The sequence below is a fragment of the Galleria mellonella genome, unplaced genomic scaffold, assembly GCF_026898425.1.
Source record: "Galleria mellonella isolate WM207_F2 unplaced genomic scaffold, CSIRO_AGI_GalMel_v1 utg213, whole genome shotgun sequence".
NCBI classification, from domain to species: domain Eukaryota; kingdom Metazoa; phylum Arthropoda; class Insecta; order Lepidoptera; family Pyralidae; genus Galleria; species Galleria mellonella.
The window spans coordinates 2340105-2366784 of record NW_026442039.1 but is presented as its reverse complement, the minus strand read 5'-3'; the positions used below and the strand labels follow the sequence as shown (position 1 = coordinate 2366784).

The following is a 26680-nucleotide window of genomic DNA, read 5'->3' as shown; positions in this document are numbered from 1 at the left end:
AATGCAAGAACAATATACAAAAACATCGGCATATACAGTCCAGCAATAAAGAAGTACTCAAAGTCCTCATAAAAATACATCATAACATGATTACAATAAGAATGAACTGAAAGAGTATGGAATGAATTATAATTAGCTCGATCTGGTCCAACTCTATTTTGACTAGTCTTTTATTTTCTAAAACTTATAGATACGTCCTCATTCCTAATCTTCACTATCCAACACTGAATATTACGAAAACTATTATAAGATTAATGATGAAAATTACATGATAACTACCTAGCTAATATGCTCTGAGACCCATAACTATTTCATATATCCAACATTGTAAGACAATAGACAATTAATTAAACAAATGAGCTGATAGTCAATTTCCAATTACACGCACGTCTTGTAGCGTACCTATTAAGTTTTTACCACAATTAACAAGAGTACATAGAAACGAACAAAAAAGGGGAACGATGCGTAACCCAACGCGTAACCGTTTATATGTTAAGTATACGGGATTAGATCGATTCACAGAGCGTTTTGTTAGCAAAAGTTTACTGTCTAATCTTTGTTTAAGAATAATGAACTGGATTTTGTTAGATTTGCGACTGTAAAGCACATATCGACGTCTCTTTGATACGACTTTCAACACGCTCAATATGTCATCTCATTATATATGTAGATATATTACAAATACATAGTACCATTAGACACGTGTCTTTAAAGTTTGCAAAGATTAAGATCATTAAATACTAAACTAAATAATATATAGGTCATAAAGGTGGCGATAGTGTAACTACGATATCGTTGTTGTTCGACGTAAACAAATGATAAAAGTAAACTGCATGAAAGCGGTTCCCAACTTAATGTAAATTATGTTTGTAGAAACTTTGAAGGCTCTTGTCTCCATCACACGGAACAAGACAATTTGACACGACGATATCTTTATAAAGACATCAACTATCCAACTATCGTAATTAACATTGTGTATAGCGTTTTTCAATAATTTCTAATCTGTGAGAAATCCATTCCTTAGATCTTGACGGGAACGTCCGTGGGACCGCTCGCGATATGCTCAACTACTTAAATTTTCACAAAATATTGAACAAACATAATTGCAACGGTAATTCTATTTTTATGTTAAACCATATTAACAGTCACTCTACATAATGCTGTCCATTCATTACTCTAATAAGTAAGAGACAAGCGACGGCCATTTTTATTTAGTTCCCGTCCATTGTCAAAGTTTAACTATGAGAGTCGTAATTATGTTTTAAAAATTAAAATGAAGCCGCATTATGTGGTGTTAATACAATAACCGTTGAGTAAGTCATTGTTACCATATCGATAGATACATAAAATAAATCCTCAAAATGTCATGTCTGTTCATTGAATATTTCTAAAAAACAAAAAATACTGAACCAGTTTAGATGGAACTAAAACATTACACATACACTACATATATATAATGTTTCATTTCTATAGAAAGTATCAAATCTCAACCTCAAATCCTCACTAAAAGTTGACATTATCTGATATGAAAATACGCCTGTAAAATCTATAAAACCGATGTTGATAAGATATTCAAGGTACTTACTTACGTTATGATATACGAATACATTAAACCTTAGTTAACAATAAATTAATAACACTAATTTCTTTTTTATCATATTGATTTTTTTTCATTTTCAGTGAATACACTTTAAATTCTGTTATAATTAAGTATAATGACTCAACGGTTTAACTTAAAAATTATATTTATGAAATTTATTTGAAATCTTAAAAGCTTTTGTTTAATAGCGTACCTATTTAAGACAATAGCAACAATAAAATAATGAGAAAACGGTTCGGTTAGTTTGGTCAACATCAGACGAGGCCGCGACGTTCACATGCACCCGGGAACAATTGAGTTAGGCCGCGCCGCACCACGCCGCGCTGGCGAATTTCAGAAGTGCACCGCATATAGTTTATTTGAAAGCGATTAAACACGACATAACAGACGATTAATATTTACACCTACAGATAGAGTAATTTACCGAAAGATTAATTATTTATAAAAAATATCATGAACCTCGATGTCAGCTGTAAGAAATTAACAATACGTTAGTAACACCTCCACCATTTTTTATAGCAGTTAATAAGCGTTAGTCAACATCGACATGATCCCAAGCCGAGTTCGGCGAGCCGATGGCGATGCGATGCCGTGTTACAGATAGAGAACGTGTGGCGCCACAACCCCCAGTGCAAGGACCACGCTTATCCGATCACATCTCACATTCCCTATACATTATTCTACTATGCCATATCAAACTATCAAATGAAATATTAATCTAGCGCCATTTATCGAATTAATAAATCGCCATTGTCGATGAGACAATCTGAACTGAGATTCTAATTACGCACTGACTATCTCGGCAATCATTTTATAAAGACTTCGAATAACGAACCTTGAACGGCCCCCTCTATTTGATTTATTAACTGATTAGACACGAATTTTATTAGCAAAAGCCATATTACAAATAAATGGCTAACACGACTAGGTAAACCAACGATCGATATAAATACCGACATATAAAAAAGTTTTTAATATCAACTGAGACAGAAGTAATAAAATAGGAAAACGCCTGTGATCGGATAAGCGTCGAGCGAGTGTGGAGTGCAATGCAGCGAGAGCAGTGCAGTGCGTGGGTAGTCCCCGTGGACTCACCGGCGCTCGTTCGCGTCTTGTTCGGCCGCGGCTTATTCTGCTGCTGCGCCCCACTAAACCCCTTTCCCTGGTAGTTGTAGTAGTCGCCGCCGGCGGCATTGTATTGCGCGTTGTATTCGCCGGAGGGCTGGCTCGACTCCTGGGGACACGAGTCTGGCTGCGCACCTTCGCGCTGCTTCGACGGCGGCGCCCCCATCATAGGTTTGACGTCTCCACACAGCGGCAACTCCTGTTGCTGCTGCATGAACGCGACACTCATCGCGGTCGCGTGCGCCACCGCCGCCTGGTAGTCTTGCTGACCTAACGCAGCTGCAGCCACAGAGTCTGGAGTTGAGTCTTTCGGTGGCGTCGGAGGGAACGAGAACAGGGGATGGGGGTGGTGATGCTGCGCAGGCGACAGTGGTTTATCGGCTTGCGCGGCATCCTGCTGGAATCCACCACCCCACGCCCCGCCACCGAGTGCTTTCGACTCTAACCACGGGTGTAGCGGTGTGTGGAAGTGCGGCCGGCACACTTGCCCACTGCTGCCACTTAACGTTCGACCTGCACACACATAAACATGCTATTAAAACATCTAGAACAAAGTAAATAGAATGAAAAATAGTGGTGGACTGCGACAACCGGCGAAAGAATGACTGAGGTACATTAGAGCTATTAGATTCCCTAAGCTACTCAATGTTTATGAGCGTTCAAGTAACCATTATAAACCTGACAGAGATATACAGATACGGAAGTCATTGTAACATGAGCCCAAAACATTGCAACTTGCCGTCATTAGGGCGAACAATTTGAAGGCGGTTTGTACCACGCCCGCGCTTACCTAAATTAATATCATTTTGTATCTAACAACTGGTCTTTCACACGACATCTTCATCCTCAAGTATAGTAAATGTAGTCATGAATATTCAAGGTTTTAATGCGTATTTAATAAACAAATAATGGGTTAGTTTTATTCCGTGGGTTTCGATGGTTGCGTCCGTGAACAAAAGGCCGCTATTTTCCAAAATATTTCAAAAGTGCCGTGTCACAACACTGGGCAATTAAAATTGTAGGCCAGCTGGAAATTTCATTAATTATGTGCATAGTGGTGTCAGTTTTGATGATACACTGTGTTGATTTGTTTGCGGACGCCGTTATTTATGTTTTGCTTTGTGGATTCATTTAATTTTAGATAAGAAAATAAATTTTGCGAAATAATTAACACATACAATATTTCGCAAAACATATTTTCTACTAATGCTACATTACAATACTTATTAGATTTAAGATAATACTTTAATTTTTATGAAATCAATCCTAATAACCATGATAACGTGATAGACAAACAGACTGTTATCATGTTAGTTACGATGAGGATTATAAATACATATGTACTTGATTTTATATTATATAGATTCTATATTGTCAATGTACTTACAATATTGCATTCACTTTACTTCACTATATCAAAGTTACATTTAAATAGTAACAATACAACATGTGTTCAGATAGGAACACGCAAACCAAACAGGCCAGCGTACTAACACCCCTTTTTAATTTCACAAACTACATTCCACAATTATTATTTATAAGTGAAAGCAAACATATGTACGTGGATATTCTAGGGTGCAGCAATATCTGATCGTCGATTGGTTGTGTACAGTTGGGGCACATCCCTTCACGTTACTCCCCGTGGTATACCAGCACGTACGATAATCGTTGGTGCATCCCGCTGTGCACTGTTTCACATTGCTTACAGTTGCAACATGTCCAAAATGTAAAATCTGTTATTGTCTTTATACTCTAGGAAATTTGAAATAGAAAGTAAGACGAAAGTCTCTTAATGAAATATAGTCTCACCGTGTACTCAAGATACTTAACTGGAGTCAAGATACTCCCTGCTCCTCTTAAGGGCTGATAACATCCCAGTAACTCAAATTCATACTTGAGGTTTAATATATGATTATACTCGTATTCAAAAAACGAACACACGTCGCTCGATGCCAACTGATGCCAAATGGTACACACACATTTGCATACAGCATTTAAATACAAGGAACTGGGATATGGTACAACAATATATGGCCCCCCTCATTTGTTACCACTTCTAAGGACTAAGGTCTTTTGAAGCAGATATTGATAAGACTTAAACAACAATGTATACATGCACTGATGCTTCACTGCAGTATTATGTACTTAAAAAATTGCAAACAAATGAATCTGCCAAATAAGACGTAACATAACAAGGTGGAATCGAATTCATAAGTGTCATTTTAAAGGAATGTTCTGCCAATGAAACTGAACATTTTTTTCCAAAAAACGACGGAAATATTTGACCTTCCTACACTAATTTGACAGCTGGATGCGCCGTCTTAAGGAGATTAGGAGTATTAAAATTCTTTTGTTGTTTTTCGAGCTAATTATATACCTATATTATACTTCCTTGGAAATAATTGTTCAATATCAGTGGTAAAATAAAATTCCTAATATTGGTAAAATAATGCTAATCATTACAATTTCAAAGTGTACCTACCTATACTGCAGTAATATACTAAACATATAAGTATTTATATTACAACAGTACCAAGGCAGTCAGAAGCGCATTGCCTATATCTCCTTCCCTTGAACTGTTCTGGTAGAATTTGTATACCGCTTTCCTTTGTTGTGAAAGTGCACAAACAACAGCATTTAATAAACATAGCGTAACAGAAATATCGCTAAAGGGGTCTCACCTTTAAGATTATTGTTAGATTTTTACTTACGTACTCTTGATCATTTATAGCAACAATAGAATCAAATTGTAGTTATATCAAAAAATTGACACTTCGCAAAAAAAAAAAATTAATTTACATTATGAATTTAGCACGTTACCTAGTAATTGACACGATATTTCTATCTGTCTAACACGGCTATAAATCTCTAATATTAATAAATGTATATCTAGCTTTTTTTCTCCGATAATATGAGTAGATATAATCGATATTTATCATTGAGGAAATTTTGAAATAATTTTGTAACTATATAAAAAGAAAACAACTCACTCATTACTTCGTATACTATGCTAGATCGACTATATTAGGAAGATCTCTTTAAAGATAAGTATTACCTTTGCTTATAATATTTCTAATTGTTATTATGTTTTAGTGCAATAAATTATATAATAATAACTGAAAATTTATCAGATTTTGCACATATCTAGTTGGTTTATTTTTGGATATAGGTATCAGTGTCCAGCGAAGGAAGAAATTATCAATAATGGGGACTAATTGCCCGATTGCTAGTTATAGTACCACCTTATCGGACTTTGAAACTATCATTGTTCCTGGTTGATTCCTTGTGAATAAATCACAATGAGCTGATTGACCTAACTTTATTCTCATTCCTTACTGGTATCCCGCCAGTGTATACCGAGAGAGCGGTGAGTTCAACATTTCATTTTAACGAACTGAGTCTAACACAACCCTTTATAGCCGATTTGGATTTATACTATCTAGATGACAAATTATTGTTCTTAGATTATATGGATAGTGCATCGAGTCTCAAAAATGTATCAAATTTTCGTCAGCTAATTGTTAAATTAGCTGACACGTATTTTTTATCAGTGTTCTATATACTTAGTCATATAATGTACCTTGCGTATTATTTAAAAAATAAAATGAGTATTTATGAATGAAAAAGATGCAGAAATTATAAGACAAAATAAATAGGTACAGAAGTTATAAATGAATCACTCATAACTATTTATCACGCAAAATTGTATGAAAACGTTGTCCCGCTTTTGTATGGAAACACTCTATCTATATTATCTAAGTTATCGGTAAGGTTTTTAATGTATTTCGCTAGATCCATTCAGTTACTCTTAAACGTATATAACAAATTAGCCAACGGGACCATCAGTACATAATACGAAGGTATGCAATAGATACTAAGCCCGCATTCACTGATCCAGGTGTCGATCGCACTCCGAGATTATCAGCGATTGTTATCACAAGGGCACCCGTACATTGCGGCCCAGTCACGGCTAGGCTCGTGGGGGAATGAACTTTACGAACATTGAATGTCGAAATTGATTAATTAACACAACCTAACAAATACTGCGGGTGACATAGCAAAGCTATTATAAATATTTATTTTTCTGGCAAAAATTAGTGTATTTTTTTTTTGAAGATCTTCCATAAAATAATTTGATATATTTAAACCTTTAGACACTTCAATACTAATATGGTCCTTTGTTTTCAAATTATCGTATCATAGACATGAATGTTAACACATATGCTTCAATAAATACAGTATCACAATTACCACCATTCTCTAGCACAGAATTCTATAATTCATCATATTTTTTTTATAATTACCACGTATAAAGATACAATAACAATCATAAAGTCTTTTTCACCTATAATCAAAATTAATACTTATTTTTGTATCATTTCATCGCCTATATTCTTCAAATGATAACAACTGTATGTCTGCAACTGTCACACACTGCTAACTATCCATAATTAAAGCTCCAAAAAAAATTCCATTTTCAATTCTGACAAAACTAGTTATTTTGGTCTAAAGTTAATGTACTGAACAGATTTGAAAATCTAAATCGGTTTAGAACTGATGGATTTAAGAGATAACAAGCATAAGAAATTACAAACGAATTGATAAACTCCTTTTTTTGAAATCGGTTGAGAATTGTAAATATTATCGAGAATGAAAGAAAAAAAAACTAATATATTTATTAATAATGAATAGTAACTACATATACCTGCTCCGAAAACTTGAGTGACAATTATCAATATTCGATTTTAAAAACAATAAGAGAATTACTTAAAGTTTAAAGTGGGTTTAACCTTGTTACAAGTGGAACCGAGCATCGATCGTTAGGGCCATTATATTAAACAATATTGAATAAAACAATAATCAATCCGTCCCGGCGTCACATTAGGCCGAATACACACAACAACGTTTTGACATTGTCCGCGACAAGCGGGAGCCACCCCTTGTGCGTTAGGCCGCTTTTACAATAGCCCCGCGATGGCGGACCGATAACGCGCGTATGAATAATTCCTGTTATCGCGCCATCTCGCCACATGCCCTACCTGGCCGGTACTATGGTTCCCTAAATCGACCACTTCCATGCGACAGTTTTAACTGAACCCTTACAACTAAATTCGAAGCGATCACCAACTCTATCACTATCGTAAACGCAGTAGCGGCCGACCACCGGTGCTTTTATTCATTAAAGGGCTGAAAGTTTCGCCCATTGTACTAGATATTCCAGTTGCTCCACTAAGCCTTGATTGTTTGGGGATTTCGTGTTTTATGAGCTGCGAGACTAATAGTAAACAAAAACTATAAATACCACTTTGAATACTACGGAAATTGAATTAGGATACGTCGCTATCTCGAAATCTTTGAGTATGTCTTTTCGTAATACAAATAGTATTGCTGGGGAAAAAACTTCTTATTGCTTAGTGCTCAATGAAAAATAAGCTGTGTTCAAAAGTACATCTTAACAATTATTACTAAAACCAAAAACATTTGATGTTTATCTAGAAAATATCAAATAGGTCATAATTGATTAAAAACCAATCCTTTATAAGTGAATTACACTTATTTGCGTGTAAAATCCACACATTTTCATAAATTTCCACATTTATGTTAATTATTATGAAATAAGATTATAAATCAACTAGCCAATCATAGTAACGTCAGAAGCTCGGGGAAATTCTCACAGTATATATACGTAACAAAACACCGGAATTAAACCCCAACCTATGCCCCCATGTGTCCCACTGCCCCTACCCTGAACAGGCAGATGCAGCGATGAGATCTTATCATGGCGACGCGCCACAGGGTACTTGCAACTTGTTAAAATCGACGATGAACTACTCTACACCCGTCTTGTTTACTGTCTGTAACGGTTTTTTTACTACCCTTTTGGTTTTTTTATAACAAAATTATGTTAAAATTACAGCTGGAGGACTAATATTTTTTTGGCGGCACGAACGAATACATGAAGATGGAAACACCAAAGTTAATATGGCGGTAAACGGTATTACTATAAATTTTAATAAAACTTCAGTTTTAGGCAAACTATAAACAAATCGTACATAATAGTCGTATATTTGTAAATTTGTGTATATGTCTTGTTTTCTACCTTCTATAAACCAAAGTTATTTAATTTTAATACCTGTAGATAATAAAATTAAATAATATTATTTTGGAATATTAAAATGCAGTTGTATTATAGAAAGCAGTAGTGTAAGCAATATTTCTCAATACGATTGTCAAATGATCGATACACAATTTAATTATAACAAGAATATGACCCGAATATTTAATTATTAGATGATTAAATATATATTACGTTTAAATAAAATGTTCCAAATGTAATCTCTTGATATATAGATATCGACAACTACCATTATCTCATACGCTAAACTACATACCTAATATACATAAACGATATCCATAAAACCCATCAAATCTTACATTAACTTCCAGGTTTATACGCCCCACATTTACATGCACAAAAGTATAAAGGCGTGGCTATATTGAAAGCGAACTCCCTCCTTTTTGTATACCTTAGCTAGCGACGAAAATTGCCCCTTTCGATTTAAACTGGCTCGTTTTCATATGTACGTAATAAACCATAATGTGTGCCCCTGTTCACAGCATGTCTTCCGGCGGATTACAATTACTGACCCCCTAACTTATTTACTTAAATTGGTTGCACGTTAATTGTATGGTAGGAGATTTTTGCTCTCAACGCAAATATGTAAGTTTGTACTTTATATGTGCAAATTGTATTTTAAAAAGATTTATTAGAGACATCGTGAGAACTTTCTTGTGCCCGAGCCAAGGTCAAGCAAACAGCGTCGTCCAGTCTGCGTGGTGTTTATTTGCACACCGTGACATCAACTACATATATCCGCATGCGAGGTGCGTGCCCGCGCGTATGTCGATGCCTTTGCAACTGCCAATACGCACGCCAACTTATCCCTTCCACTTATTGTCTTTAGAAGTGTTATCCTTTGTTCCCGCGGCAGATCATTACGTGCTCAATCATCAACATTCTGGTAACCTCTACATCTACAATAATAAAGTCTACACTGCTACAACGAGCGTCCCCTGTGAAATGTCCGACGTGTTAGCGAATGATAAATGTAGGCGTCGGTATCGCGTATCGGATCTCTCCGTTCGCACGCCGAATTAATTTTAATTTATTGATCGTCGTATCGACGCGGAGTATTTTAGGTGCCTACTAACATTGCAACGCTGCTTTGCTTTTAAAGTGTTTATCACCACCACCTTTTTGTTTTAAAATGTAATGTCACGCATTTCGAGAAATAGCCTCTCAGACAGCGAAACAAAGTATTTCTACCAGTACACGATATCGAGATATCGTCGACGGCCTTCTTTGTAGAAGCAACGCTGAAGGTGAATTCCTTATAATTACTTAATTTTCAATCTAATTCTTTAACTTTAGAAACTTAAAATTACTTTTGTGTGTTAAATAATGCAACAAATTTTACATCATAATTATATATAAAATCTACTAGAAATTTACTCGAATTCCACTACTGTGATTTCTATGGGTACTAGTAGGTGTCGTGTACACCAAATAATCATCATCTCAGCGATTATCCGTCTACTGCCAAACATAAGCCTCCCCCATAGACTGCCCTAAAAAAATGTCCTGACCCACCTGCATCCACTGACTCCCTACAATGCATTTGAAGTCATGACTCCATCTAGTGGGGGTCGTCCTACATAAATTTCCAAATATCTTTTCTATTATAGGTACTGTAATAAAGTCTAAAGAACAAAATTAAAAAAGAGATGTTATAAAAAAATATGTCTTTGAAAGTACAGGAAGCAAAGATATATGCAAAAATGACCTTTGGCATTCAATTCTCTCTGCCTATCCTGCAAGTGACTTGACATGAAGATAGAGAGATAGTTATAATCCTTCCACATAATTGCAGTGTTCTATTGATTTGTCATGCATAAGTTGAAGGATGAATTCGAATATTTATGATTGGTACGGTACACATAGGTACAGATATACAGTGTCAAGGCAAGCGAGCGTGACGGTCAGAATGTTCGTTCAGTAATTAAGCGTATTTCCCGCCGCTTGGCCACTGAACGCTGGGCCGTGCGGCCTAATTATGAAAGTATGCAAATTTAGTTTTGGTTCACTGCAATGAATATGTGCACAATGTGATTGTCCAATTTTATGTATTATTTTCAACCGACTTCAGAAAGAAAGAGGTGCTCAATTCGGTTATATTTTTTCTTATATTTGACTCCGTAAGTTATAAAATGATTTGGAAAATTATGTTTTTATTACTTACAGATAGGTTCCAATGAAATTTTATCAAAATCGGTTTTATATTTTAGTTTGGAAATCTAAATAACTGGTTTTGCTACAATTGAAGTTAGTTTTTTTGTGCAACATAATTAGTTTAAAGTAAAAAAATATTATTGCAAAATTTTTCAGTTCTTCGTTTTTTTTTAACAATACAGTATAGAGTTTATTCAATTTGTAAGAATTGTGATTTAAATTTATGAATACAAAAAATGCTAACCAATCGACTAGCAATCTATCAGATGTATCATCAGAGATTTAGACTTCATAACTCAAATATTTTAATGAAAATGATGAATAACTAATATCCTTTAGACATACTACGTTCTAAATGAAAATTATATTGAAATTATTTACCTACTCGATAGTTCAAATTTGTGTCTACATACAAGAAAGTTCCAAAATAGACTGAATTGTCTCCTCAAAATTAAATAAACGGTACCAATAATCACAATAATAATATGAGGGTACTATAAACCTTTTTAATGACACTTGTTTTATTTGTTTTATACAACTCAGAATGGCAAACATTTTCGCCCATGATACCTACCATGATACCATGCGTTGCCATTCCTGAGGACTCAGGTGTTATTCCTCTGTACCCAGTAAATTCACGCCATATTCCACCCTTCAAACCGAAACACAGCCATTCAAACACAATTGCTTCACGGTTGAAACACGAATGGGACAGAGGTACCCAAGCAATCGACTTTTGTACAAAGTCTCCCTCTGGTAAATAATGCAAGACGAGGGGAAACTAAATACAAAAAAGAATACACATGTATTGAAAACCTTCTTTTTTTGGAAACTGCTTCATACAAACTGTATCTGTGTAACAATTATGCACTCGTATAGTGTGAGTTGCAATAAATTATTTGAGTACGTGCCCAGAGGCAACCAGAGCGTCAACGAACTGAATTCACGGAACGCAATTATAAAATTAAAGATGAAAGTGTTTGAACGCAACCGAAAAGTCGTTCGCGGAATAAATAATATTAAACTATTCGATGGTCGACGCGTGTGTCTTGTACTACAAATTTACTTCTAATTCTTTCAAGTGTTGTACAACCAAAAATATTTTACGAGCAACTCGACGCGCGCGCCGAATGGTAAATCAAGCTCACGGGCGGTCACACACTGTGGTACCTCATGATTGGATTATAATGCTTTTATATTAGGCTCGTTTCTTATTATTACGGGTGGGTGCTACCGAGTGGCGTGTGACAGACGTCAGGAATAACAACTAGTGTCGAACGCAAACGGAAGAGCTGTCTTGTACAACGTCGCTAGAGTAAGCCGCGATCGATCGTTAACAGGGTTGTTCTATTTCGATATCCGGGTTATATCGTTTTCAGGTTTTATCATACGATTTGAATGTTGAACTGTTTTGGAAAACTAACAAATTCTCAATTAAAATGTATGATTTTTGTGTATTATGTACAATAACTTTGACAATTGAGCGACAATTTCAGTGATTATTTCCACAACTATTATTACTAAGTATTGATAGATCAAAAACTATAAGTATTATAATCGTTTTGTACTAATCTATAGGTTTGTTAATACAGAAAACTGAAAATTAAAGAAACTTTTCTGCTCCATCTTTAAGAAGGAACAGTTCCTTTATTTAAAGTAACAGCAAATTATTCATTTTCTTAATATAAACTGAGTTAATCTAAAACTAGTTTCGAATTCGTAATATAATGCTTACACTACTTGTATAATTTAGATTTTTGATACCATTAACTACAGAGTTATCCTTATCGATAAGTAGCAATTACATAACTAAACAATTACAATTGTATCGTAGCGTTTGTAAATCGTCTTGCTTATTTCCTATATTGTATAATGCAAATAAAGTATACTCATTCATTTATTCATTCATAATTTATTATTTACCAATTGAGGAACCAACATCCATATTACTTCCAGAAGTATAAATACATTTTTACATTATGTTGTTTCATTAACTACAAACTAGTACATTATATAGAATTTAAAATATATATGCATTTTATACACATCACGCCTGTATCTGATTGGCATTTACAGAAACAATAGAACACTATTATACATTACTATTCATATAAGAAGATTTTATGAATCTCTTTTTTCTGTTATGTCAATCTACTCGTATTTATACAACATCGGCGTTTTTTAAGTGATTATTTTTCAGTACGTCATCTATTTTTTTGTCATTCTATCTCGATACATCTCTTTAATAATTATTTTCAAACGAATAGACCAACGCAATAATGTAAATTGTAATACATATATCTTTATATTTCTTACTAACATTCCCACCACGTCAACTCGATTTCGTTGCGACAGGAGCCGTTAAGCCGGGATTAGACAGTACTTCGTGGGTGTCTCGATGATTTATCGATTTGAATCCAATCGAGTACGTACGCTCGATCGAAAGGAAAGAAATACTTTCGATAGTACCATTACAGAGACATGTTTTATTGTTTTAAAACAAAATATAAAAGAAACTTGTTTTGTTTTTACATATTTTACAAATACTAAATAGATGATTCATAAAATAACTAAAGCTTAATATAACAATAACGGGATATTTGTTGACATTTTTTCGCACTAGAGAATGAGTAATGTTCACCCGAAGTTCAATGCTCGGGTCATACAAAAAGTATGTTGCAGTATATTTTTTAATATGATGTAACTCGAATATGTCATCTCTCGAGCAATTATGTTACGATGGTTAATTTAAAGAAAAAAAATCTGGCTTAATTTAAGTGGGATCGTTTGAGTAGGTATCTATAAGTTATAGAAATTAATAACAAAAACTATCTTTAACATATACACCATTTATAGCAACTGTCAATCTATGCATTTACCGGAGGGAAAGGGATTGTTAGCAATGAAGTTTGACAGCCCCATTGCTAGCAATATGCCCTATTAGGTCGACCTCCACGTGGTTCCCCCTGGAAACCATTGTGAACAATTCTTGTTGAATTCGTCACGATGAGCTAACTGACCTGCTTCATCCTCACCTATCATCCTTCACTGGTGCCCCGCCGGTGTATACCGATAGCGCGGGTGGGGTTACCATTCCATTATCATCCATTAAAAAATCTACGCATTTACCTATCTCTATTTATCATCATCATATCAGCCATTAACTGTCCACTGCTGAACATAGACCTCCTCCTATGGAGTTTTGCCAGTAGTTGCCACGCTTGGTACACGGGTTGGCAACTTTAGATAGACTTTGGTGATGTTTAAAAAAGGACACTGTCGCCCATCCCTCGACCATTTAGATTTCTTTTTTTCTTACGATACCTATGGGAAAAGAAGGGATGGCCTATTCTACGCCGGGACCATACGGCAGTCTATTTCTACTTTACGTATATTATTTATGGTTTAGGTAGTATCTTAACAACAATAAAATATTAATTTAAAAAGCAAATAAATCAAAGCATGGTTGTGAGCACAAATACGTAAGTTATCTACGTAAGTTAGACAATTTAGAAAAAGTCACAAGTTAATATTCTGCTCCCTTTATTACTGATCTTATGAAATGTCAAATTTTAGCACAATTTGTCTGTAAATACCAAAGATTTCTTAGGTAAATGCATATCTACTTATATAGATGTAAATCAAGTAAAGTTTTCTTTTTCAATTCTTATACATATTAAAAAAACCATAGAAAGATAGGTACAATTATTAATTTATAAGATAAATTTATGTAAACACAATCAAATTATATCATCAATTACCTCATTGGTGTTAGTTGTGGTATGGTAATTTGCAGTATTTATGTAATTATTACTATAAGATGCCGAGATCTCTTACCTCTGGGACCGTTAACGAATTTCTTTGCATACAAGACATGAAATTTCATATAAATGCGCCCTGCATACTGAATGCGCTGCACCGTCCAACTACGCCGTTGGTATTGTATTTTTATTTTATTTTCTTACGAACCCATCACTTCTCATTAAGTGGCGTTTGGAGAATAACTTAACATCACTAATGTCCGGACACGAATTTTATTGTTATGGCATTTTAATAAATTTCTCATTGTTCACAACTCGTCAATGGAGCTCTCGCTACTGCAGTTCCGAGGACCGAGGAAGGAAGTTTATTATTTGTTATTGTTTATTGGTGGAATTAAAAAGTCGTATTGGAATGCGTTTCTTGAATTTGAATGTAGGCCCATATAACTTTACGTGATTCTTCATACTAAAGTATACTTGAAAGGCACCTAATATTATCTATAGGCGGGAGAGTTATTGTTAGTCATGGAAACTAAGGGCCCCATTGCAAGCAATATACCCAACTAGGTCGACCTGCTTGTGCTTACATGCTTGCGAATACACTGGAATTTAGCACGATGGTTGCCTGGAAACCATCGTGCTAAATTCCAGTGTATTCATCACGATAGGCTAACTAACCTCCCCTTTCATTCTCACCTATCATCCTTCATCCCGCCCGCGTATACTGTTAGTGCAGCCAGGGTTACCATTCCATTGTAATCTTTAAAAAAAATATTACCTATAAGTAATGTAATTTGAAAATAAATTAAGTAGTAATAGTATATCTAATTGATTGAAATAGATTTTAAATATTTTTTTTTAATTATTTCCTATGACTATAAATAACTAGGTAGTCATTCACGATAATAATTTTACTTCATCGTTTTGCTAAAATAATTGTAAAATGAAGTAAACATTTTTTTATATCCCATTAATTAACAAAAGATAATAATCTTAATCTTCAAATACAGAATCAGTTCTTGAAACTATCTACATAATAATATATAAAACTTAAATAACTGTATCGTATTAAAATAAACAGGGTCGGACTATAAAACCCGCGTAACTGATAAGAAAGCGTTGAACAATCGAGCCACAGAGTTCATAGATGCGTAAAAAAGATGGCGTTGCGCGCGACCGCGACCGCAGGGCCAGTCGGATATGTCACGCTACACTTGTGATTCACAGATCAAAGACACCGCCGTATACCGAGCTCTTTACTATGCCGGCTGCGTACCGGCAATCGCACAACCTGCTGGGAGGAAATTTCCACCATGTTAACTTGACATACGAGTAAGATGAACTAGTTATGTGCAACTAATTAAAGCTCTATACTGTTTGAGAACCGGCACCACTATTGATACGAGTAAAATACTCTTTTTTTTTATGCAACATGGAATGTCGAACGAACATAAAATCACTTTATAAAAGCAGAACGTGACTCGCGAATAAGGTAGAACTCGCAACCAAAAAGTTTCCTACAATTATTTTATGTAAAAATTAATAATCACTTTTTATTGATTATTACTTTCTATTATTAGAAAAACATTTGTACTCTTCCAGAAAAAAAAGTTATTTAATAAACGTTATTTATTGTTAATAATTTTTTTTTATTAAATTTTCAAGTCTTATTTGCTTAGTAACTAAAGATTAAATGTCTATCTACCTGATGATGATGATGTCGCAATAAAAAATAAAATACACTAAATTATCTTTAAATATGTTACTTTACTAATTGTTATCGATAAGTTATAAATCTACTAAGTAAATTCTTTTAATTCTATAACACTCTAAATATCGATAAGAAATTAATATGGCAACATTAAATTGATATATCTATTAAAAGACTATTAGTATTAACTGATACAACTACTGATACAATCTCTGTTAATCTTTGCCTTTAGAATCAGACAATTGCAAGGTTATATCATATTTTATATTGTTAACAATGTACTTATTTGTATATATATAAGCTAATTCAATGTTTCACAAGCTTCTTGAATCAACCTAAGCATATGGCATGTAATTTGATGAAAAATTGTTTCATACTAGTGTAATTTAAAAAGAAAAAAGTTGACAAAGTGAAATTAATATAAGTACATAATTATAAAGCCTGCCTTGCTAATGGAATATCTTCGGCATACATTTGTGTCCTGTACTTACACTGACATATATCCGAAAAAATATGTACATGGCTTACATCACAGAAAATTTAATTTGTCGTTTAAATATAGAAATACCTATATCCTTAAAGTATCAATGATTAACTGCAACAATGCTATAAGCAATAAATGCAGAAATAATAATATATTTCGAATACTGTAGTACCTATGTATAATAGGCATAAAATAGGTTAACAATACAATGCAATCATCGGTGGCACTGACACACCTATACAATTGGATTCACGGCAATGAGATCTCACAAAGCACGTTATACACTGTACAAGCATATATGAATTGACATAATTTCCATAATTAATAATCATAGAGTCACGACATCTATCATTAAACGTGATCTAAGCAACAGCTTCCCTGTGATCTCTCGAATGCAGGTAAATTGTTTTACAAGCAACGATTTATTGGGTTATAGGAATAGTTGCGAAATTACAAGTTGGTCGTCGGGGTCTCACTGACCCGCCAATCTTGACAATGGCCGGGAAGACGGAGTGTTCCTATAATAATGCCTATAATGACGGCGCGGGCCGGCAGCCTGCTTACATAACCGCTCGTGACTTGCGCATTACGGTATCAGGAGAAAAATATGAATCCAGCGCGGGCAGGGTTGGAATGACCGCGCGATAATAGATGTACTTATCGAAAATAGTAACCAGTCAAAATGAGGAGTGAAAAGGTGAGTATAGTGGGGATTTAGAATAAGTTAAGTACGTATTTATACTCGATATTTTCTTACTACATGTTATATTAAACAATCTCAGTATGCCTTTTTTACCGAAACAACAATAACTACACAAAATGAAAAGAACATTAAGACAAACATTTATATATGTTAACTTATTATCTACTAGATATATTTTATGATATATTTTGTATTTTGTGTATTTAAATAATTAAATTTAGATATGTCAAGATTATCTACTTAATGTAAGAAGTGAGAAAAAACTGGTAGTTACCTAATTTCACATACCTCTTAATAACGTAAATTCATAAAAACAAGAAAACACTTTTTCATCGACAACGAAAGCAACCAAGTGTTACATAATTATAAAATACTCGACTTATCATAACGATAGTCATAGCGCTTCTATATCTCTTTCATTACTTATTCGTATTTTAATTTCTAAATGACCATAAATTACATCAACTTAGATAATGAAATTTGAAATAATTAAGAAAACCGTTTTAAACTAAGCAAAAGCGGTTCTAACACGCGATTAACCGATTCTTTAGCGGTATAGAGGAAATAGGAACACGTTAATAGATAAAGAAAGAAATCGGTTAATTTATAGAGCAAATGGAGTTTCAGTTAAGATTTTTTTTTCTATTTAACCATATTTATAGAATGCGGCCCTGTACATTCTGTGCCTAGTTTACGGATCGTCAACAACCAACAGCATAATCCATATACTTACTTAAAATAAGTACACATATTGTGTAAACCAAAAAACTCATTATTCGAAATAAAAATATGTAGATAATAAGAGTTTTACATAAATTTCATTAGTTTATTTTAATTATAGTTTTAATATTGTATTTATATTAATATAAATCTTGTAGATTATTAAAATACTAATCAGTTATTATCCTTGTAATTCTAAAGCTAAAAGAGCTCGATGAATAGTTAAATCTCGCATAAATAATTCATATCATTGATGAACACATACTCGTTATTTTAACTTCAATACGCAAGTATTGTAACTATATATTGCAATATACAGCGAGTATTAGAAATATGGACACTGCTTTACCTACGTGAATTAAGATTTTAATAATGTCTCGATAAAGGTTGTATCTACTTCATCTATGTACCAGTTATTCATGTCTATTGGAGTGTGCCCACTAAAATCCTTTCAAATACACCTACAAAACAAATGCGACTGTTAAAATGCAATCAATTACAATAACATTGCTAAATAAAATCATTCAACGAACGCATTATTCTTGTTTGTATTAAATTAATGTTAAAACATATAAATTTACACTTCACCGTGCCATCTAGATAATATGTCTTAGGTATACTTGGTTCCTTGTAAGCTGTGTTAATTTGCAATGGACGTCGATTTATTCGTCACAAAGAAATTAATTTATCATTACAACAACGCTGGGGACAGCTTTATGTGCAATATAATAATCTAATACAATAAATCAGCGGTAACATTATTACTTAACGGACATTTTAATCATGTTATTGGTAGTAGGTGACAGATAGTATCAATCGACTGCAGGGACGGTGATCAATATAGGTGCCTCTCGGATGCATGCAGTACAATTACATTGTAGTCGTGCAAGCGAGTATGTAATTATTTGTGTTTATTTATAATGGAACTATTGGTAAGTAAGTATACATAGTTTTATTGCATAATTTAATGCTGTATCTGTCCCTTAGCAACGCAACATGGAGAATGAGCTTAGGAACATTTTGTGTTGTGTAATACTCGTATAATATAATCCTTAGGTGCTAATATTATAAATATGAAAGTAAGTTTGAATACTAGGAAATATTTTATACAAGTACTATGTGGAACGCCGAATATATTTGAACTCATCACACGTTAAAGTATTAAATAATACTGAGTATTAGATTTTAATTAAGTTTAATTTTATTTAATTAATTTTAATTTAATTAGTTCGATTAAATCAAAGTAATCCATAGTTTGATTAAATACTTTTTTAACCATCACTCACACATAAGATTTGATTTAATAATAATTTAAAAAATATAAAAATTTTGTTTAAAATCAGATTTTTTCTTTTTTTTGCTATTAATTGAATCAACCGGTGAGAGTAATTTAACTTTTTTGATACTATAGTCAGTCATTCAGATACGTTTACATTACTACATTCATCGTTAATCCTAATTATATACTAAACACTTTAAAGTACTATTTTATACAAAACAACTAACTGCATTTGCACAACCTATTCTATTCTGAAACCAACCATTTAAAAGAGAAGCATACAAAAAAAACACTATTTAATCTCTCTGAAAAATCGATGTAAATACATCCTCTTTTATGAAGTCGGTTAAAAATACATGAACATCTAGTTAGAATCTATGAGATCGATGCACCTGCAGTTTGACTATCGACTGATGACTGTTATTTGACGTGGCGCACACTGCGCCCGCGCAGCCTGTAAACTATATCTTATTATCCGCCATACAGACCTCTAGTTACCCGGTTTGAGCCACGGGTGCATTACCAGTCCAGGTCAAATCAATGTAAATAGGCACATTGAACCTGGTACAGTTTGCAAAATTACATATTTATAACAATACTTACTGTATCTGAAATTTAAATCATCATCACCATATCGTTAACTGCTTTCCCCTTATGGAGTAATTTTTTTAATAGATGATAATGGAATGGTAACCCCACCCGCGCTATCGGTATACCGGCGGGGCACCAGTGAAGGATGATAGGTGAGGATGAAGCAGGTCAGTTAGCCCATCGTGACGAATTCAACAAGAATTGTTCACGATGGTTTCCAGGGGGAACCACGTGGAGGGCGACCTATTAAGGTATATTGCTAGCAATGAGGCTGTCAAACTCTATTGCTAACAATTCCTTCCCCCCCCCCCCCTTATGGAGTATTGCCAGTAGTAGCCACGCTTGACAGGTGGATTGGCAACCGTAATTAGGCTTTGGTGATGTTTTAAGAGGGACGTTACTGCCCATTCCTCGACCAATGAGTTTTCTTATTCGCCTCTTAAAACACCCACGAGAAAGAAAGGGGTGGCCCATTCTATGCTAGGACCACACAGCTAATTGAAATTTACATGTACAACAACTAAATATATCCCATGTCTTTGTTTTCGTAATTAAGGTAGAATAAACCTTTAATATACGATATGATATAGCTGGTATAGCTCTGTATAAAATTTCATCCAATTCCATCCATTTAAGCATTGTATAATAATTATTCAAACTAGTTCATATACTTTTATTTTTATAATATTGATAGGATTTTTTTATAGGGATTTCGATTTTCAACATCTTTCAAAAAGGAAGAAGTACACCACAATATTCCTAAAAAACTACTTCAGTATGTTAACTAATTTTCTACTGATCATTTATTTTTATATATGAGGTACTCGTATCATATTTTTTCATTTGATTTCAATTACATGTGTATAAATATGCAGTCGAATTGAAACCCTCCTTTTTGAAGTTGGTTGGAAAATAAAAATTTTATTATATGATTTTAGAAATGATTACTTTAATAGTTTCATTTTATATGCCTATATCTATGTACATTTTAAGTACAAAGCCACTACACGAGGTAGCAGGGTCAAACGCCATAAAGTCAATGCGAAAGGCCGTCATAGAATAAAAGCTTAGAAATGCAAGAAGTTTTACGTAGAATAATAACTATATTTATTGAATTTCAATACTATGACGTATTACGTTACGTTTTGTTAAAAATGTTGCCTGTTATAAATAAATAAATATTTTTATTATATATTTAATTTTATACTTTTGCATTTTAAAAATGTGTACGTATATTTTCTGTAGATATTTAATGTTACGAAATTACATAAAGAATAACAAATAAGTCTTAATTCATTCATAGGATTAGAGAAAAGTAAATGCACATATAATTTATTTAATTTAGCAAAAATTAAAAACATAGCCATAAGCTTTAAAAAAAACATAACATTTAATTTATATAATCAAGATTAAATATGAAACAGTACCCATCTTAGCCACCACCAGAACAAAACAAATAATAGATTAAAACTGATAATGAATCCGAGCAACCGAACAGATGCGTATCGCGCATCAAACGCAACAAAGAAAGACAAATGCCGTAAGTTCACTATACAAAGCAGTGTCCATTCTTCACTCGAGTCGCACTAATAGCTCTTTGGCCTGCGCGCTGGTAGCAAGCAGAACAGTGGGACATAAATCATGGGCGGCCAGGAAATCATTCATCCTCTGTAATGTGCTGCGAAAATAGGCTTCCACAACACAGTCGACGACGCTAACGCCCTCTGCCCTAAATGTTTAAATGTAAAAAACACCGTTAATGAAAATATAAATCTCATACTCTCGGCGATTTATATAGCTAAAGTATTTTAACGCCGGCACAACACGAGTTCGCCCCAATTTCTTTTAAATTACAACATGTAACATGTAAGTAGGTAATCGTGTTCAATACCAAATAATCTCAAGTAAAATTCTATGATAAAAACTATATTTATAATAAGCATGTAACTAGGTAACAATTACACCATAATCACTATCTGTATCTAAAATATTATTATAATTATATAATATAATTACATTTTTTATATATAAATTGTATAATATGTAATTTAATCGTCTTACTGAAGTATTCAAAGTTATTAAATTAGTATCAAATCACGAAATGGTTCAACGGTCGTTCCCATGACATTTTTGTCATAACTCCTGCTTAGTCTGAAGTCGCGGCCATTCCTCGGGGGACGTCAGTAACCGCATCTCTATGTATGACAAATCGTGACAAAACCACCGACTCATCTACACTGGGACTAAACAAATACTAGTTTTTCACTCGTTATAATTCGATATCAACCGATAATGTTCTCTATGTCATTGTAATAGATACTGTAGGACAGGAAATATGTTGGTGTTAGTAGCAAAGTTATGTTAGTAAATGAATACACGATTCCATGTGGCCGGGCCGCATGCCTGCGCCGCGGTGCCTTCATCCATCAAGCTCGGTGCACATCACCTTCAACATAGCAATCGACCGGAAAGAGAGACCCTTCCTAACCTTTATTAAATTGGGCAAATACAATAATTATATAACCATAAGTACCTACTGTTTAACTACACACAACGAAAGTACAGTCACACACAAAAATGGTAACCATCATATATCATAATGTAATTTTATCGCATTAGATATAAGATAACACTGTTTTATTTTAACTTAATTGCATGCATAATTAGGTAATAAGTAATGACAACACATTATACTAAAACAACAGTTGCGAAAAAGCATTAATATTTCAAAGTTGCGCTCCCAAAGTGTTTCAAACTTAGTAATTGCTCATTATCATACAAACGACGAGAAAAAAAAATATGACGTTGTATTCGTTACCCATTGTCGATTAGCCCCGACTCGTTCACGATGACGGTCGCCAGATTTTAATATCAAATATCAATATTTGGATGCAATCAATCAAAGCTAATCACGCGAAAGATATAAAAGCAAAATGAATACATTAAGTTCTTTAGTGAGCGGCGTTGGGTGCACTCGACCGAACTCTACCGGGGACCTCTTTTTATACTGAACCTAATAATGACCGATTATAAAAAAGAACTGACTGGGAACTCGTATGGTGAGTATGTACATGTGTAAGCATACACAGCGATGACTTAAGCAAATTTGAATGTTAATTATCTTAGATTGAGAATCGGAGAGGTCATAGAGGTATAATGTGTTTCGAACAAATGTTTAGTCAATGGTGAAGCAATTTAAAACTTAACTAATTAGGTCAACTGGTCCCGTGCTTACTAGCAGTAGCGATCGATACCGTCAGCGGACGAAGTTTCAACTACAGCAAAGAACGGCAATAAAACTAAACGTTGTTTCTGTTTTATACAGTTGTTTCGTTTGTGGTGTGGCCACAATCGATATTTGTAATTGTAACCGACACAGCTGGTCGGTAAGGCACTAGTTTCTAGTTTACTTTTAAACAACTATACTTGATAGGTATATAAGTAAAATAAACACTAACGTTCCGTCTAATTTAGCATAGTAGCCAAATATCTCATTAAAACACTCATTAAAAATAAATGACATCCTTTACAAGATACATAATGATCACGTAATGAAAAATAACAGTTTTAAATGTAATATTCCGCCTCGGGAGGAACAGTATGTTAGTATATAACAGTATGTTCGATTGGAAAATCGAAAGTTGGTATGCGCAGAAGCACTTCACGATTAATTAAGTCAAACTTGCCCGTTATTCATTAGAGCGGGCGTTTATTGGCCGTCACAATACATTTAACAGGCGGCCACTTTAAAGAAGAAGTGTTCGGAAAAAACGTGACGCAATCTATGTACCACCGTATAGAGTAGCCGGCCGAAACCCCTTCACCTTTTGCAACTAAGGATGCTTAATTACAATGTTGCCTCATATGAATATGTGGTAGTGGCCATGAAGTTGTTAGGTAGATACAAAATCAAGTTATGAACAGGAAGGAGTTATTAATTTTTTGGAACTCAGTTCGGGTAGAATTAACGTACTAAAATTTTAAACAAACTTGCATTACAGATTCTTTTTTTTATGAAATAAAAACAGAACAATAACCCCTCCTTCGCTACCAGCATATGCTGACTAAACGCCAGTGGGAGACAGCAGGCCTTATTGACTATTGCTAAATATTTAAATTAATAAAAAAAAATACTCTCAACTATTCTCTAGTATAGATATTACATCTAAAATATCTAGATGTTTGTATGTCTTGGTATTTTTATAGTAATTTAAAGTGTATTATTCTTTGTTTAACTTTAAACGAATGAAATAAAGAATTATTTTAATTTGATAAATACTCCATTTGTACCTATGTATAAAAAAATTGCTTATTAAACTTTCGTGTAGTTGAAATATTAAAAACTGTCCTAGCAATTTTGTCAACGATTATACTATTCATAATCTGTAATCATTGTTGCACCTACAATGTTTTTAGACATGCATGTTGATTTTACTACCTCTACTACATATATATTAAGTACTTTTAGTGCTTCCTGCCTTATTCTAATGGTTTCGTATATATTTTTTTATTAACTTTTTTAAAGAATATTAGGGAATATCTAATCAAAATAGTAGGTCGGTATCTACAATAGATATTTACTAATATATTTGTGGATTGTCTCCTAAATAGGTATATAATAAGATCGGTAAATACATGTTATATATAAATTAATAGGTTACCTAGGCAGGTTACCTATTTATTAAGGTATATCAAAAAAATAGTAATTCATAGATAAACATCTAAATATATCAGTGTACGCTGTAAATAAGTACTGTAATATTGTATGTAAGTATTGTTTAAATGTCTTTGGAATATTATTTTAATCTTAATTTTTTTAGAAATCCACTACTAATTAAATTGTTGTTATCTGCCAAAAAACGACTCTACTAATATCTATGTTTAGTTAATCCCTTAAACACAATTTATTTTCTATTTATTCTTTATTGGTCCATAAATTACAAAAATATTTGTTTCTTTTTGTAAGTAGATACTTTTTAAATATACCTAGCAAGCAAATATCAGCACTGAGAATTAAACAGAAATTGAACTACTTACGATACCTACCTATTGGGGTATCTGCCTTAGAATTTATTAGTTAAACCAAGGGTAAAATTGATATCAATGTGACATATATATATTTTAATATTTGATTAGGTATATTAAATCGTTATTAGGTTATTTATTTCTTTTTACAACTACCTACCATGTGATAGTTTATAAATATATTACTAAAGTTAAAAATGTACTCTGGACTATATTTTTAGTAAAAATGTAGAGAACCCTAATTAGCAATTGTGTAGTACATTATTTTAGCACGTCTCGGTGCGCAGACGCAGCGTGCCTCTGGGAGGAGATGTCGCCGCGCGCACCGGCCCCGCCCCTCCGGTTAATTGCACCAATCTGAGGCCTCAACGCAACCCACACACGCACATACAAGCACGCACACACGCCGCAACCAACAAACACTGCATTTGGCAAATGCAAGCATTTTCATAACCATTGTCATTAAATAACAGTATGTATGCAAGGGAAAATAATTATCAACCGGGACACGATCAGATAACCAGCTGGCGATTACCGCATTTATCCCATTCTAATATGAACAGTATCACTTTAACATAAGGTCCATATCAAAATGAACATGTTCACAATGAATGGGAATATCTGTGTTCCTATTAAGTTATTATTAAGCCAGTTTGCAGAAAAATATACTGCTCCTATGATTTCGACATATTCAAGTCTAATATCTCAGTTATATTACCATTTTTTTTATTTAATACTTAGGTATAGCACTAATTTTAAATTAGGTTTCCTGTATTTCGCTTTTAATGTTTCTTTATAAAAAATCTTTAGGTATAATATAATAAAATTAAAAGTTAAGTTGTGCACCTAGTGCCTAGGTAGGTAGATACGTAGAAATTACAATAAGTTACATACAGTAACTATTAGGCATGCTATATACTTATTGACAGTTATATGCCATATAAAAAATATTTATTTGCAAGTATTGTGATAAAATAAAGCTGGTACTACATTCTTACGTAGTTAGGTACCTACCTACTTACTACAAATAATTTAGATTAGAATTATTAGATATAAGCATATAGCCAAATACCTTCCTAAGTAATGTATTAAGTCTCGAATAAAATAATCACTTTAATTGCCTATATTCGAAGATATATAATACGAGAATGATAATATAATAGATATTTGTTTATTTTATACAACGTTATTTTAATAAAAGGGCATGCCAAAAAATATTTACTAATTCTGCCAATACCTAAGTAGGTCTTACAAGTAAGTCTTGTATTGAAAAGAGATTATATCTATAGCTACTTGGAAACCTGAGAATTAACAGCGTACAGCCTTGTTACGACGTTCCTCATCAAAGATTTTCCCCGGACAAAATTATCGCTCTATCATACAATCTTATA

General features: G+C 33.5%; 1 protein-coding gene across 5 annotated transcripts in view; it reads right to left on the bottom strand.

Annotated features, from left to right (window-relative positions):
* Positions 1–26680, bottom strand: part of LOC113511740 (GATA-binding factor C) — a 118497-nt gene that overhangs the window by 70289 nt on the left and 21528 nt on the right. For all 5 annotated transcript variants that reach the window (XM_026895449.3, XM_026895448.3, XM_026895451.3 and 2 more), the window contains exon 3: positions 2696–3238. In XM_026895449.3, coding sequence (XP_026751250.1) covers positions 2696–3238 — 543 coding nt within the window. The remainder of the gene's footprint in view (positions 1–2695; positions 3239–26680) is intronic.